General features: G+C 44.0%; 1 protein-coding gene across 1 annotated transcript in view; it reads right to left on the reverse strand.

The window, feature by feature from the left end:
* The window catches only part of LOC126336239 (cardioacceleratory peptide receptor-like), a 956,109-nt gene that overhangs the window by 86,053 nt on the left and 853,962 nt on the right, over positions 1 to 16,094 (reverse strand). The window contains exon 4 of the mRNA XM_049999729.1: positions 13,256 to 13,349. Coding sequence (XP_049855686.1) covers positions 13,256 to 13,349 — 94 coding nt within the window. The remainder of the gene's footprint in view (positions 1 to 13,255; positions 13,350 to 16,094) is intronic.

Below are 16,094 nucleotides of genomic sequence, written 5' to 3' on the forward strand. Positions count from 1 at the left end.
TGTGTGCCTCGGTCATATGCAGTCCTGATTGTGGCGCTCACCTGCACAGCGCCAAACACGCATACGACCATCATTGGCACCAAGGCAGAAGCGACTCTCATCGCTGAAGATGACACGTCTCCATTCGTCCCTCCATTCACGCCTGTCGCGACACCACTGGAGGCGGGCTGCACGATGTTGGGGCGTGAGCGGAAGACGGCCTAACGGTGTGTGGGACCGTAGCCCAGCTTCATGGAGACGGTTGCGAATGGTCCTCGCCGATACCCCAGGAGCAACAGTGTCCCTAATTTGCTGGGAAGTGGCGATGCGATCCCCTACTGCACTGCGTAGGATCCTACGGTCTTGGCGTGCATCCGTGCATCGCTGCGGTCCGGTCCCAGGTCGACGGGCACGTGCACCTTCCGCCGACCACTGGCGACAACATCGATGTACTGTGGAGACCTCACGCCCCACGTGTTGAGCAATTCGGCGGTACGTCCACCCGGCCTCCCGCATGCCCACTATACACCCTCGCTCAAAGTCCGTCAGCTGCACATACGGTTCACGTCCACGCTGTCGCGGCATGCTACCGGTGTTAAAGACTGCGATGGAGCTCCGTATGCCACGTCAAACTGGCTGACACTGACTGCGGCGGTGCACAAATGCTGCGCAGCTAGCGCCATTCGACGGCCAACACCGCGGTTCCTGGTGTGTCCGCTGTGCCGTGCGTGCGATCATTGCTTGTACAGCCCTCTCGCAGTGTCCGGAGCAGGTATGGTGGGTCTGACACACCGGTGTCAATGTGTTCTTTTTTCCATTTCCAGGAGTGTATTATTCACAAGGCATAATATTAGTACATAATAAGGATAGCACTATTTTGATATACGGTAGAAAAGATTCGTCTACACACATGGGTAGATAAACAGAAACCAAAACAAAAGTAAAAGTAAAAGTAATCAGACTCGAACACGGAGCTTTAAATTGTAAAGATGCGATGCTAGCTACTGTGCCTCCAATTCGCTTAAACCACTTGCTCGCTCAAAGGCAATGAATTACTTTGAAAATTTTTCACCGCCGTCTTCTCAGAAACGGTCGAGTATCTACGGATAAGGTCAGACACGTATTCGCTTATGTTGGCTCCTCTTGCACTGAGCGAATTTTTGTAAAATGCTACGGCACTTGCTGTGCTCTCCTCGTAAGTCGACTGTGCCTGTCAGCTTATACTAACGATTTTGCGTACACATGCCGACAGTTCAACACCTGATCTACTGCCCAGGGGAAAACAAGTATTATTGGCTTGCTCTTGCCACATATACTTGGAGGCACTAACCAGTCTAAAACCTTACCTCTTGTAAGGTACATAACTTTTAGTCTGCAAAAATACTGATGTAATATCGTTCAGTACGTCTTCCTCTTTCACCGACAGAAATATCTACACTTACGTCTGTTACACACTGTATAAAAACCGAAGTGCAGAAGAAATAGTAAGTGTCGCAAATCATGGAGCTTTTATCCTTAGGATTTGATTTTAAAGTCCAGTTTCGGTAACTCTTATAGCGTCATGTGTATAGCAAGAGGGGCAATACTCTCTTGAATTGCTACTGGACTAGTGCAATAAAAAATCTGAAAAGACTCTACTAGCTAACATCTGAAGAACGACACTAAATAAATTATTAAACACTTTTTTCACCACTCTCATGAGATAAATATTTTTTTTTTCAAATTCTCGATACTCTCAATACCTTAGCATCTGGCAGTGATTCGGGTTCCCTGACTAGCCCGAATATCGATACGGGGCACAGGTCAGAGTTACTCGCACCACATACTCCAGCTGGCTCCCGTGCCAGGCGTCGCCATAGCAGACATGTCATGTAGAGCTTGCACTGAGGCGAGACTGCCTGCAAATACTACAGCCACACTCGCCTCTCGGATTCGCTAGTTCACTGAAGCATTAAGCACGTATCTTTTAGCAGCAAAGTTTTTACCTTACTTGTAATACGTTTGCTCCTGGGACACTTTTCTATGCTCCAGACTTGTTTTTTGTTAGCCGTTCACTAAGTGAACTCTACCTTTATCGACGTCACGAATCTCTTGTTTGGTTCACCGGTCTCTGCATCACTTCTAGCGCGACTGGTCCTAAACTGTCTACCTATACAAAGTAGAACACAAAAAATGCCATGGCGAATCGTTACGTCTTTGTAAAAGGGAAGTCCAAGCGAATCTACATTCTCAGCTCAACTGAAACACGGCAGGCAATTCTGCATGGAGGGTAAGTCGGTATCAGAACGTTTATTCATTAATTGGATTCACGGTGACTGGTAATACGGCCCTATTATTTTTACTTCTGTCTTTTATTAACACGTTGACGGGCTCAGTGACCTGTGAACGATGTTGGTACGCAAACGAATAAACAGTGCCTTTGATTTGAGACAGTGAGCAGGGAACACTACTGGTAAATACATTGAAGCGCCTAAGAACTTGGTATGGCATACATATTGAAAAAAAAGAGATATGTAAACAGGCAGAATACGCCGTTGCGGTCGGCAACGCCTATGTAAGACAACAAGTTTATGGCGCAATTGTTAGATCGGTTACTGCTGCTACAGTGGCAGATTATCAAGATATAAGTGGGTCTAAACGTGGTGTTATAATCAGCACACGAGCTATGAGACACAACATCTCCGAGGTAGCGACGAAAAGGGGATATCAAGACTCCGGTAAAACATGAAATCTCCGACACTGCTGCGGCTGGAAAAAGATCCTGCAAGAAGGGGCCCAAAGACGACTGAAGAGAATCGTTCAACGTGACGGGCAAACCATCCACAAACTTCTGCAGATTTCAATTCTAGGCCATCAACAAGTGCCAGCGTATTAACCATTCAACGATACATCACTGATATGGGCTTTCGAAGTCGAAGCACAGTCGTATACCCTTGATTACTGGTAACATGTTGCCTGGTCGAACTAGTATCGTTTCAAACTGTATCGAGCGGATGGCTGTGGAGACAACCTCATGAACCCACGAACACTGCATGGCAGCAGAGGACTGTTCAATATGGTGCAGGCTATGTAATGGGAGGGAGTTCAGTTGGAATGATATGGAACCTATGATACGTCTAGATAAGACATTGACAGGTGACACGTGCGTAAGCACCCTGTCTGATCACTTGCATTCATTCATGTCAGTTTTCTATTGGGCAATTCCAGCGGAACAATGCGACACCCCACACGTGCAGAATTGCTGCACAGTGGCTCCAGGAACACCCTTCTGAGTTTAAACACTTCTGCTGGCCAGAAAAATCCCCAAACATGAACATTACAGAGCATATCTGGGATGCCTTGCTATGTGTTGTTCAGAAGAGGTCTCCCTCCCCTCATACTCTTAAAGATTTATGGACAGCCCTGCAGTATTCATGGTGTCAATTCTCTGCAGCACTACTTAACACTCTAGTCCAGCCTATGCCACGTCGTTTTGCGGTACTTCTGCTTGCTCGCGGGAGCTCTAAACGATATTAGGCAGGTCTGCCAGCTTCCTTGGGTCTTCAGAGTATATCGTACTTGGCGGTGGAAGTTGGAAACATAACACTGCAACATTTATCGCGAGAGATTGAGCACACTTTTGTGTATGGATTAGATTAAGTTTAAAAAATATATAAACAAATGCAGAAACACAATGGAACATGTCAGAGAAACGTACTGTAAAGGCACGTTGTGAAGGTCCATAGAACGCGATCACAGAAACAGCACTGAGAGAATTTAACTAGTCAGTAATCTTATTTTAAAGGAATAACTGTATTCCCGTTGATTCTCTTAAGGCAATATTGTTAGCTGTTAGTGTACATCAAGAGACCTTATTTTAAAAACATCTCCGTTAATAGTGCAAAATTCCATTTTTTAAAAACATCTTCGTTAATAGTACAAAATGCCGGCCGACGGGTACTGGTCAGTAGCTGAAAAAATTTATGCACCATCTCTTATGTTGGTTAAATTTCAGGAACATTCCAAAAAGGTTACAGTCTCTCCAATAGTACATCAAAATTTTCATTCAGTATTGAAGAGAAATGAGTCCTGCAGGACTCATGGTGTCAGTTCCCTCCAGCACTTCTTCGCACATTAGTCAAGTGCATACCACGTCGCGTTGCGGCACTTGTGCCTGCTCCCGGGAGTCCTAACGCTATTAGGCAGGTGTACCAGTTTCTTTGGCTCTTCAGTGAACAAGTGAATGTACATTTTCAGTGCAGTTGAAGCACGAGCTGGCGATTTTGCATGGCGTTTTCATCAATTTAATGTGATTTTGTAATTCAGAGGCTGACAACGGCTTAAATCGGTATGAGAAAGTTTATTCATTAATTGGAATCACGGTGACTGGTAGCAGCGTGCTATTATTTTTATTTCTGTGCTGTATTAACACGTTGTGTTAAAGTGAAAGTTTTTGGTGCGCAAGCGAATAAGCAGCGCGTTGGATTTGAGACGAGCAGGGAACGCCACTGCCAAATAGGACCGACCGGGAGTAAAGATCGACCGACCACTCGGGTGGTGAATTCTCAAAACGGAGGCTGAAGCCGCTGTCTTGAGGGGTTGAAAAATATTGTCCACCTATACTTGTGGACCTCCTTTGAAGACCAACATTTACCGCTAGTAGAAAGACGTGGGTAACAGGTAAAAGTCTAGCTCCGTAGCGACTCTTTCTTTATGTCTCAAGTCTCAGTAGCGATTCTGACGAAATAGGTGGCTGGGAGAACGCGCGACTGGCGTAATTGTGTGTGACATACAGAGTGCATCACTGAAGTCAATGTTTTTTGGTAACAGGGGAGATGTTCATTTTGTGAGTGTTGCCTGAAGGACATGTGCTATTTTGACGAAATTCTCTAGTTGGAGGGAACCTTCGTGCAGCAATGCTTCTTAATTTTGCAATTGGCCACTATCACTGTTTGGCGGGAAAGGATTAGGAACACATAAGTGAACGCCACAAGAGACACTTCGGGCTTGGTCGTGGTAGTTTCCGTATCAAGTTGTGGTTCGTTCACTGTGGTGTCTGCATCGTCTGGTGCTCCCGTCGTCGAGATGTCAGGATGGAATCCAAAGATGGTACCAGTAGAGGACGAATCGACTTGTCGCTGCATTGCGGTTGTGTCTGAAACATCTTAGAGTTGCGACAGGACGCGTACGTCATCGTCGTCCCAGCACTTCTGTAGCGTACAGCGTAGTGCTCACTTCTATCTTTATGGCCAGTATAATTCACAGCAAAAGGAAAGTATTTCAGTTTGATTTCACATTTACGAAATCCAGGACGATCGCCTGTCTCAGTTTAATGAGACCTGTACTGAATATGTGAACATCGGGGGATGGTCACCAACTTCGTTACTGTTTTGGTCAGAAATTTGCGGCGTTATGTAGACTGAAGTTATTTTTCTACTTTATTTGAATGTAAATCCTCAAGTGGTAAGTTCATAGATGGACAGTTATCGCTGCTATCAAGTTAAACTTACAACTGACTTTGGAAACACAGTTATCATTGTTTTCATAGTATAATTTACATGTTATTTAATAGATGTGTTTATGTATAAATTTGGGTATTTTGTTACCTTCGCTATATTAAGTTAGATCCAATCAAGCAGAGTTCTTGGTGATATTCAATCACAGTAAACCATATACAAATAAATATTCTCCACTCAGGCAGCGTTAGTCACTCTCTGATTTATGCAGATTCCCCACCTTAAGGTCTGTGCCGAAGGCCGCAATTTCACCATCCACTTAACTTTGCGCACAACTGAAATTTAAAGGGTGGACCTTAAAGAAGTGGCCTGCCCACAGTGTTGAGGGTTGAAAATACAACCAACACCAGGATTTTGCGCAGTTTAGTAGTGCGTATTTTGTTTCCAGTTGTGAACAGGACAAAGCTGCTTCTGTACACTCCTAATTCTGTCAACGTGCCTCGAAGTGTCATCTCAAGACTACACCCAACGTGAAGTGTTACTTTAATTCAACAAGGCCTTCTAGTAGTTGAAGTTGCCCGCCCACCCAATCGACGTGCAAAACAGGGACTGAATCGAACATCCAGCCTTCATCGTAACACGGAGAACATTGAAGTACTGCCTTGAAGTGGTAGCTCATGGTCAGCATCACTAGCTGATAACCGCAACAGAAACGCATCATGCGTTTTAAGAGAAAACTGCGAGGGACATGTCGACCCGGACAGTACTCAAGCGTCTTCAGACGACTAATTCGATGTCTGTACCAACAGTGCAACACTCCCGGCACATTAGTGTGCAAGAAAAGTGGATCCTGAACCAGTAGTATCTGGTCCTTTTCACTGACGAGGGCAAGATTTGTCAGACGACTGATAGTTGTCCCACCGAAAAACGTGACCTAATGGGTAACGTTGAATCCAAAATACTTGTGATTCCAGGAGACACAAGACTGAAAATTTCTGTGCTCTGGCAGAGATTCGATCCCGCAACTTCTGTTTCCAGGCACACGCCTTTACGCTAGACCACCAGGCCCAACTCTGATGAGAGATGATCGCTACCCTACAATAGTGTGTGCCTCAGAAGCTCATCTAAAAAAAAAGTTTGATTTAAAGTAGTTGTCACTTGACAGGCAACTGCCTGCAGGGCTCCCGCCACCAATAAACCAACGGCAGCCGGCGCTGTCGGCTGCAACTGCGTTGCCACTTCGCTCTGCTGAGCTGACTAAGGCATTGTGCCAGCCAGTCCTCAGCGAGCCGTTGTAGACGTGCGGGTAAGAGATGTGAGTGACTTGTAGCTTCGTGTGTTTACGATGTCTGATGAAAGCAGTCTCAAGAGAGGGAGGCCGAGGCTGCACACTCCTCGGAAACCTACAAAAAGTGGCGGACATGGCGTCGTTATACGCAGTCAGGCGCGTGAATACGTGTATACCTTAAGGGAGTATTTTGAGAAAGAGGGGGATGCAGTAGGGCCTCTCGTTCCTTTGGATAAGGTGGTGGAGCGAACTGCAGCTGCTCTGCAACTTAGCGAACGATCAGTAATAAGAATCTGCAAGGAGAAATTCACGAAAGAAGGCTCAAGTGACTCATCTAAATTGGAGACACCTGGGAAAAAGAGGTGACTGGAGAAGAGGGTCACAAAACTTGACTCTTTTCAGGAAGATGGCAGCATTCGTCGTCAAATGTACGCATTTTATTCGAGGAAGGAGTATCCAACACTCAAAAAACTACATGCTACCCTCACAGCGGCTGACCTGTTTCAGGGTAGTAAATCGCCTTTGTTACGAGTCGTGAAAATGTTAGGATACCGCTATAAATCCATCTTTGGCAGAAAGTTACTAATGGAACGCCAAAATATTGCAGCCTGGCGATGCCGCTTTCTTAGAGAATTAGTGGAGACAAATTTTAATGAAATCGTTTGGCTTGATGAAACGTGGGTGAATGCAGGACACAGTTTAAAAAGAGGCTGGACAGACTGTACCATCAGCGGTAGTGTGGCAGCTCCGACCAGCAGAGGAAAACGGATAATTGTAACACATGCCAGTAATTCAAAAGGTTTCATTCCAAATTGTCTGCTGCTATTCAGTTCAAATAAGACCTCCGACTACCACGAAGAGATGAACCACAATACTTTTGTGAAATGGTTTGAAGACTGTGTGCTCCAGAACTTAACAAAAAACTCTGTAATTGTTATGGATAACGCTCCTTATCTTTCAGTAATACAAGACAAAGCACCCACAGAGGCAACGAGGAAAAACGACATTGTTAGCTGGTTACAGAAACATAAGGTGCAGTTCGACAGTAATTTTACAAGGGCAGAATTATTAGAACTTGTACCGCAACACAAGCCAAAGAACCCGATTTACATCGTGGATGAAGTAGCAAAAAAAATACTGGCATAAATTGCTCAGATTGCCTCCTCACCATTGCCATTTCAACGCAATAGAGCTGATTTGGGCTCAGGTTAAGCGGCATAGTGCTGCAGAAAATAAGAAATTTACCTTAACCGAAGTGGAATGCCTTTTGAAAGAGGCAGTTGAAATTGTGACATCGGAAGACTGGCAGAAGGTAGTACATCACGTGAAAGGAGTGATACAGGACGCATGCAACAATGAAGGTATCTTACAACAAAGTGTCGAAGACTTGATTATATCTGTCAATACGAGCAGCGAGGCTGATAGTTCCACTGACTCTGAATTAAGCGGTGTTTTCGCATTGTCTGATTAGTGTGTAGTGTACTTACTGCCATTAAATAGTGTGTTTGTGAATTTATTTCGATTAATTCTTATTCTTGTTGTGAGACTAAGAAATACTGTTTGGCCAGCTCCCTACGGTAAGTTAAACTGAATTTTAATTCTATTTCATTTTGTTTATACACCAAGATGTTATTCAATGTGTATAATAGTTTTCGAGATTTGCAATCTAAAGAAGAAAACTTTTCCGGACGCGAAAATTTCTTACACTTCAATAATTAATGTAACAACGGCCCTAATTAAAATTAAAAAAAAGATATTTGATTTGCTTATAGATACCACTGAGACCGATACTGTGTGTAAATTTCAAAATATTTACAAAATATTTATAGGAGATATAGATTTTAAACGTCATACTTGTTTCGAGTTCAGTACTGATAGGGTTGCTTAAAAATGTTGTTTTCAGAAATTTATATACAAGAAACGTGATGCACTACGAAAACTTTTAAGTATTCTTTGCCGAGTGCATTATTTTGTTAATGAATGGAAAAAAAATATATTGCTGTGACACCAATAGTTTTTCAGTAATGACGTGATAAGTTAGAAGCTGTTTGCTAAATCGATAATTTAAATGGTTTCAAACAAATTAACGTAACTCTTGTCCTAATTAAAATTAAGAATAGATATTTGACAGCTTGACAGACATTGTAGAGATATTTATCATACCTGGGTTTGAAGTTTTTTACTTACTTGTGGACACGAAATTAAGCTGACACGCTAAAGAAGATTAGAGCCAACATCAAATTGTACTGGTGTGGCCGAGCGGTTCTAGGAGATACAATCTGAAACCGCGCGACCGCTGGGGTCGCAGGTTCAAATCTTGCCTCGGGCATCGATATGTGTGATGTCCCTAGGTTAGTTAGGTTTAGGTAGTTCTAAGTTCTAGGGGACTGATGACCTCAGAAGTTAAGTCCCATAGCGCTCAGAGCCATTTGAACCATTCGACCCATCAAACTGTGCTGCGGCAGGCAACTAAACTAGTTGCAAAATGCGCAAAGAATAAGAACCTAGGTATTAAGGCGTTTCCAGACGGAGATACTTCCAGCTCCTTTTGCCATAACAGGTGGCATCCGATGGGCAGTGCACTGATTTATTATGAGGGGAAATATTTTTAATATGGTTTACGGCACCTAAACACTGCCAACCGTTCGTCTAAACCTCACAGATTTAAGAGAAAAATACAAATCTCTTCTGATTAACTGCATGCGCAAAAAATAAGGGAGAGGGGAACCACAGTCAATAGGGATGAGTAGGAAGAACAAACCTGCATCGTTAGGATATAGTATTACTGGCGTCGCGCTTGACACAGTTAAGTTGTTTAAATACCTGTGCGCATCATTTCAAAGCGATATTTAATTAAACGAGCATGTGAGAACTATAGTAGGGAAGGCGAATGGTCTACCTCAGTTTATTAGCAAAATTTTAGGAAAGAGTGTTTGAGCTGTAAAGGAGACCGCATGTACGACGCTGGTGCGATCTGTTCTTGAGTACTGCTCGGGCCGAAGGAAGATACTGAAGCAGTTCAGAGGCAGGCTGCTAGATTTGTTACCGGTAGATTAGAACGAGACGTGTATGGAACGGAGATGCTTCGGGAACTCAAATAGGAATCCCTGGAGTGAAGTCGACGTCCTTTTCGAGAAACACTATTCAGAAAATTTAGAGAATAGGCATTGGAAGCTGACTGTCCAACGATTCCACTGCCGCTAACATATGTTCCTTGTAAAGACCAAGAAGATACCAGAAATTATGGCTCATGCGGAGGCATATAGTCAGTCGTTTCTCTCGCTCTATTTTCGAGTTGGTCAGGAAAGGAAATGACTAATAGTGGTACAGGGTACCCTCCCCCACCCACCGTACGGTGGCTTGGCGAGTATCTTTGTAGATGTAGATGTAGACCTTAATTAACACTTGGGAGAGAATAAGCATGGAAGCACCAGTCGACATAGCCCCGCTACCAGAAGTCTTAACAGACATGAAGTCATATTTTTTCGAGGCCAGTTGCATACGCACGAACGACAATCCGCAATAGATCTACGATTTTATGCCGAAGAACAGTGAAAAAAAATCACCTGGAGGGAGCCTTCCCTCACATAAACTCGATTATTAACTGGAGGAATTTGTACAGCAACGTTCTTTCATCCAATGTTAAAGCCATCCCGCCATGACCGTCGAAGTAAAAATACTAACCGTCACATTTATAATCTACCAGCCGTTTTCAACGATTATTATTCCCACTTGCAGTTATAACAAACAATGAGATTCCATAACTATACAGCATTACTTGGCAACTGACTAAACGCAACAAACCCAACATTACAACCAAGAAGAAGACAAACAAGGAGGAAAAAAAGAGGAAAAGAAAGATGAAAAAAATTCCCAGGTGCGAGTAAGACTTGCGCACTGAGGTTTCCGTACGAACTTAATTACCTGCATAGACAGTTTATCCATTCCGGGGACTCAGGGCACAGAAGATTTTTGCCTGTTACCGACATTGATACTGATAATACACTCCTGGAAATTGAAATAAGAACACTGTGAATTCATTGTCCCAGGAAGGAGAAACTTTATTGACACATTCCTGGGGTCAGATACATCACATGATCACACTGACAGAACCACAGGCACATAGACACAGGCAACAGAGCATGCACAATGTCGGCACTAGTACAGTGTATATCCACCTTTCGCAGCAATGCAGGCTGCTATTTTCCCATGGAGACGATCGTAGAGATGCTGGATGTAGTCCTGTGGAACGGCTTGCCATGCCATTTCCACCTGGCGCCTCAGTTGGACCAGCGTTCGTGCTGGACGTGCAGACCGCGTGAGACGACGCTTCATCCAGTCCCAAACATGCTCAATGGGGGACAGATCCGGAGATCTTTCTGGCCAGGGTAGTTGACTTACACCTTCTAGAGCACGTTGGGTGGCACGGGATACATGCGGACGTGCATTGTCCTGTTGGAACAGCAAGTTCCCTTGCCGGTCTAGGAATGGTAGAACGAGGGGTTCGATGACGGTTTGGATGTACCGTGCACTATTCAGTGTCCCCTCGACGATCACCAGAGGTGTACGGCCAGTGTAGGAGATCGCTTCCCACACCATGATGCCGGGTGTTGGCCCTTTGTGCCTCGGTCGTATGCAGTCCTGATTGTGGCGCTCACCTGCACGGCGCCAAACACGCATACGACCATTATTGGCACCAAGGCAGAAGCGACTCTCATCGCTGAAGACGACACGTCTCCATTCGTCCCTCCATTCACGCCTGTCGCCACACCACTGGAGGCGGGCTGCACGATGTTGGGGCGTGAGCGGAAGACGGCCTAACGGTGTGCGGGACCGTAGCCCAGCTTCATGGAGACGGTTGCGAATGGTCGTCGCCGATACCCCAGGAGCAACAGTGTCCCTAATTTGCTGGGATGTGGCGGTGCGGTCCCCTACGGCACTGTGTAGGATCCTACGGTCTTGGCATGCATCCGTGCGTCGCTGCGGTCCGGTCCCAGGTCGACGGGCACGTGCACCTTCCGCCGACCACTGGCGACAATATAGATGTACTGTGGAGACCTCACGCCCCACGTGTTGAGCAATTCGGCGGTACGTCCACCCGGCCTCCAACATGCCCACTATACGCCCTCACTCAAAGTCCGTCAACTGCACATACGGGTCACGTCCACGCTGTCGCGGCATGCTACCAGTGTTAAAGACTGCGATGGAGCTCCGTATGCCACGGCAAACTGGCTGACACTGACGGCGGCGGTGCACAAATGCTGCGCAGCTAGCGCCATTAGACGGCCAACACCGCGGTTCCTGGTGTATCCGCTGTGCCGTGCGTGTGATCATTGCTTGTACAGCCCTCTCGCAGTGTCCGGAGCAAGTATGGTGGGTCTGACACACCGGTGTCAATGTGTTCTTTTTTCCATTTCCAGGAGTGTATATCTGTTCCAGGGATTCTTGTAAATTTCTAAGGAACCAAATTGCTGAGGCCATCAGTCCCTATATTTACATACAACATAAACTAATTAAAACTAACCTATGCTAAGTACAACACACAAACCCATGCCCGATGGAAGAACCGAACTTCCGGCGGGAGAGGCAGCGCAGCCCGTAGCACGGCCCATAAACCGCGCGGCCACTCTGCGCGGCGAGGATGTTTTAATTTCAAGTTTGAAGTTCGCTAGCAAATGCCAAAAGAATTATTTTTTTCGCGTGAAAGAACGAAATTAACAATTTCGTGTTTTTCCCTTCACTTGTGCCGTGGAACTGCGCTTCTTGCTGAATTTCATGATTCTGGGTCACCGGGAAGTAGGCTATAGTTTATGATTAGTTTGTTTTCGAGTATCAAAATATGTGACATAAATGGCCGTATCCTTTCATTGCAATGACTTAGAAGCTTAAAATTTTTACACCACCAAGAGGCCAAAGACCCTAACGTGCGACATAAATTTGAGCTCGGTATGTCTACTCCTTCCTGATCAAAATGTTTTTCAACAGTTGGACCGAGTCACAGATAGAACAACAAAGCGATTCTACAAGGTTTCCATTTTTACAGCTTGAGGCGCGGAATCCTAAAAAGGTTGCAGGTATGATCTGTTAAGAATGAAATGTTCCATAGTCTCCAGATTTCATTCACATGTCAGAAGAAACCCTAGATTCATCGTAAGGCAAAATTTGTATTATACTACCTAAATCAATTTTTTGTTATATTCACTTCACGTACAAATTTCGATAAAAATGGTTAATGCAGTATAGATACTGATGAGTGTTTTGAGGTACTGTGAAATTCAGGATTTCTATCTGTAAATGTAAGCTAGCGTAAACACTTTGATAAGAGATTATATAGTACTTACACATGTATAGTAACTTCTGGTATCGACAGAATGAAAAACTATTCGATATGTTGTTCTTCATTCTAATACGATGTGGTGACTGATCTCCAGTCACAGGAATAAAGTAAATGTTTCATTGAAAATAAATCTGCTAATTTGTGGCAGTACTGCCTGCATATGTAACAAATGAGTTTGCACCTTTGACGTCGCATCGCAGAAGCGCCAGTACTCACAGCTGCCGGAGAAGTTCATGGGGTGCGTGATGGCGTCGTAGCGGTCTATGCTGAGCGCCACCAGGACGTACGTCGACGAGTACGTCACGACCGCCTGCAACACACACACACCACGAGGTCACTACCGACCAATCTGTGAGACACACACACGTGGCTGCGTTTATATCGTGCCGCATTCCATTCACATCGTGCCTGAGCACCGACCACGACATGCGGCTGGTTTCGTCAGAAATCTGTAGCGGTGGCTCTGCTATGTGGCACTAAGTCATTCTGACGCACCCTACAGTATTGATAATGGTACTATGAATTACCGAAACCAGTCTGCTAATTAATTTAAAGAAAAACTGTGTCTGTTCGGTGATTCTTCCTCTCCCACAGAATTGACTAACAGAGGCAGACCCAATGAAAGTACTCAAGATGTGAAAATGCATCAAAATCTGTAATTCACTTGCTACTGAAAGTAAACTGAACTTAGTGAATCAATATTATTTAATTTATTCTGCATTATTCAGCTTAATCTGAAAAACACTAAAATTATGTTAAGTATTTTCAAAATATGAACCGTCTTGATGAGACAAAGATTTGTAATGAAATTTGTCAAATTTAAGCGTGGGCTAGCAGTTGTGCAGGAAGAATCTCACTAGCACGATAAGTCTGGCTTACATAAATGTAACACACGTCTGTTTGTAATCTACGAGGGCATGCTGAAAAGTGATGCCTCACAATTTTCTATGTGAAAATTGGTAAAGATCTTTGAATGACAGAAACATTATTAACATTTGACATCTTTATTTGTCAAGTCTACTTTTTTTCGCAATCTAGTGTCACTGGCGAAGAACATATTTCTTCCAACCAGAGACTAGTTTGTTCATACCGTCACTGTCGGATGTTTGTCGACAGTGCCACCACCTCACCTCTGCTTGTACCGCTTCATTACTATCGAAAATAAGTCCTGGGAGGCGTTCTTTCTGTTTTGGAAACAGATAAAAATCGAATGGGGCCAAGTTTTTAGCACCACTTCTAACATTCTGCGTGGTGTCTGTTTGTTCCATATCGTGTCTCCCTACCACTTTCGCGCAACGACGCTCTGAGCATGTTTTTTTAGGGAATTGGCTAGTTTGTACCTGGGACCTGTTGCTGATAAGGAGACGCCAGACCACACATGACATGTAGAGTTCAGAAGAGTTCAGTGAGACTAGCGATGATATAACCAAATACTTAATGATTTAAGCGTCAGCTCCACTGCACTCCCTGTAAAACAATCTTAATACTAACTAAATTTAGTGGAAGGAGTTCAAGGCTTTCCTATTTTTAGTTAGCTGGTAAAATAACGTCGAAAAAGCAGTTAAGTTTACCATTGGAAATTTTATTCTACTCACAAAACATTGTTTATAAATTGCACTTTTGATAAAAGGAAATGTTTTAATACAGGATGATAAAAACCAACTGTGTGCAACAAAAATGTGAACGAATATTCCCTGAATGGGTTTCTAAGTTCTACAATTGATCGAAAGATGACCCATGCCACATCACATCTATAATCTAGGTTTAAATTAAGTTTCACGAAAGAGAAAACTATCAAAATGGTCTACAGTGACCCTCAATTATCTTTAATTACTTATCTAATTTGTCGTAAATTACAGTGGCTGATGTGGCTTCTCAATAACTATATAACAGAAAAATGATCGCGTTTCAGATTTTAACTTACGTAGCAAATGTGAATACCATGACCTTTAATTGACGACTCCCTCCTAACTTCTCCTTACTACAATTTACCGAAGTTGGTAAAAAAAACTATCTGGCTGTGTTTTCATCCGACCAATCAGGGTCTCAATGTTAACCTTAAGCTCCACTTACAAAAATTCTGTCCATCCAATGAGAAACGTTATACTTTTCGTGGTGGGGCAATGTTTTTTAACGTTTGCAAACGGAACAGAGACGCGAAAAAGTCTCACGCTAAAACTCTATGCTGTTCTTCTGGAGGGCTCTATCTTTTAACATGGGCTGGGGGTGGTCCTGGTGGTTGACTGGAGATTTGGGCAGTCCGTCCCTTATCGTAGGGCCTTCTAGCTTAACACGGTTCTGCTCTCGGCTTCTGTTCTTGTTTCTTCCCTCGGAACTGCGTCTGTTTCACGGTGGGAAGGTATGACATGCATTTAGGTGTTCTTGTGTTAGTCTGTGGTATTCCATTTGCTTACTCGTTGATCGTACTACTTTGGTTAATTTAACGTCAGGATTTATTCGTAGCTATGTGATATACTGCCGGATTTGCTTATCTTGTCAGGGTTTTCATGGAAGGTGTTGGATTTGCCTGACACCGTACACACTGCTTTCTCTATGATGAGCACAGACAACCCAGCGTCGCACATTACTGGTATCTATACAATCGTCACCGTACACAGCCTTCATTCCTCTATGGATTTCAATTGGAAGCACTCTTATTGCGGTTAGAAACTCGATTACAGCGCGTTTTCTCGCGCACTGACATAGTTACACATCTTTATGTTCCACGCTACAATTCGGAGCCATATAGCGGCAGAGGGTTTCAACTTGCGTCAGCGATGTGGGAGAGTTGACAATGTAATATACATGACGTTAATATCTCACACGATATTGAGAACAGAATAAAATTTTCGAAGAAATAGTTTTCAGTTTGCCATCGTACAAACGTCGATAAAAATGCAATTCACAATCTACTAAATTTCGGTAATAATGTTTACGAAAATGGACGTTTCGTAGGTAGAGTCAGTGGTTTATTCAGAAATAATTACATTCCAATAGCTCAGTCAACGCCACACCCCACGAAAGTGTCGCATTTATTGATGAATACGACGCTGAT

This window comes from Schistocerca gregaria, chromosome 2 (assembly GCF_023897955.1).
Source record: "Schistocerca gregaria isolate iqSchGreg1 chromosome 2, iqSchGreg1.2, whole genome shotgun sequence".
Classification (NCBI taxonomy): domain Eukaryota; kingdom Metazoa; phylum Arthropoda; class Insecta; order Orthoptera; family Acrididae; genus Schistocerca; species Schistocerca gregaria.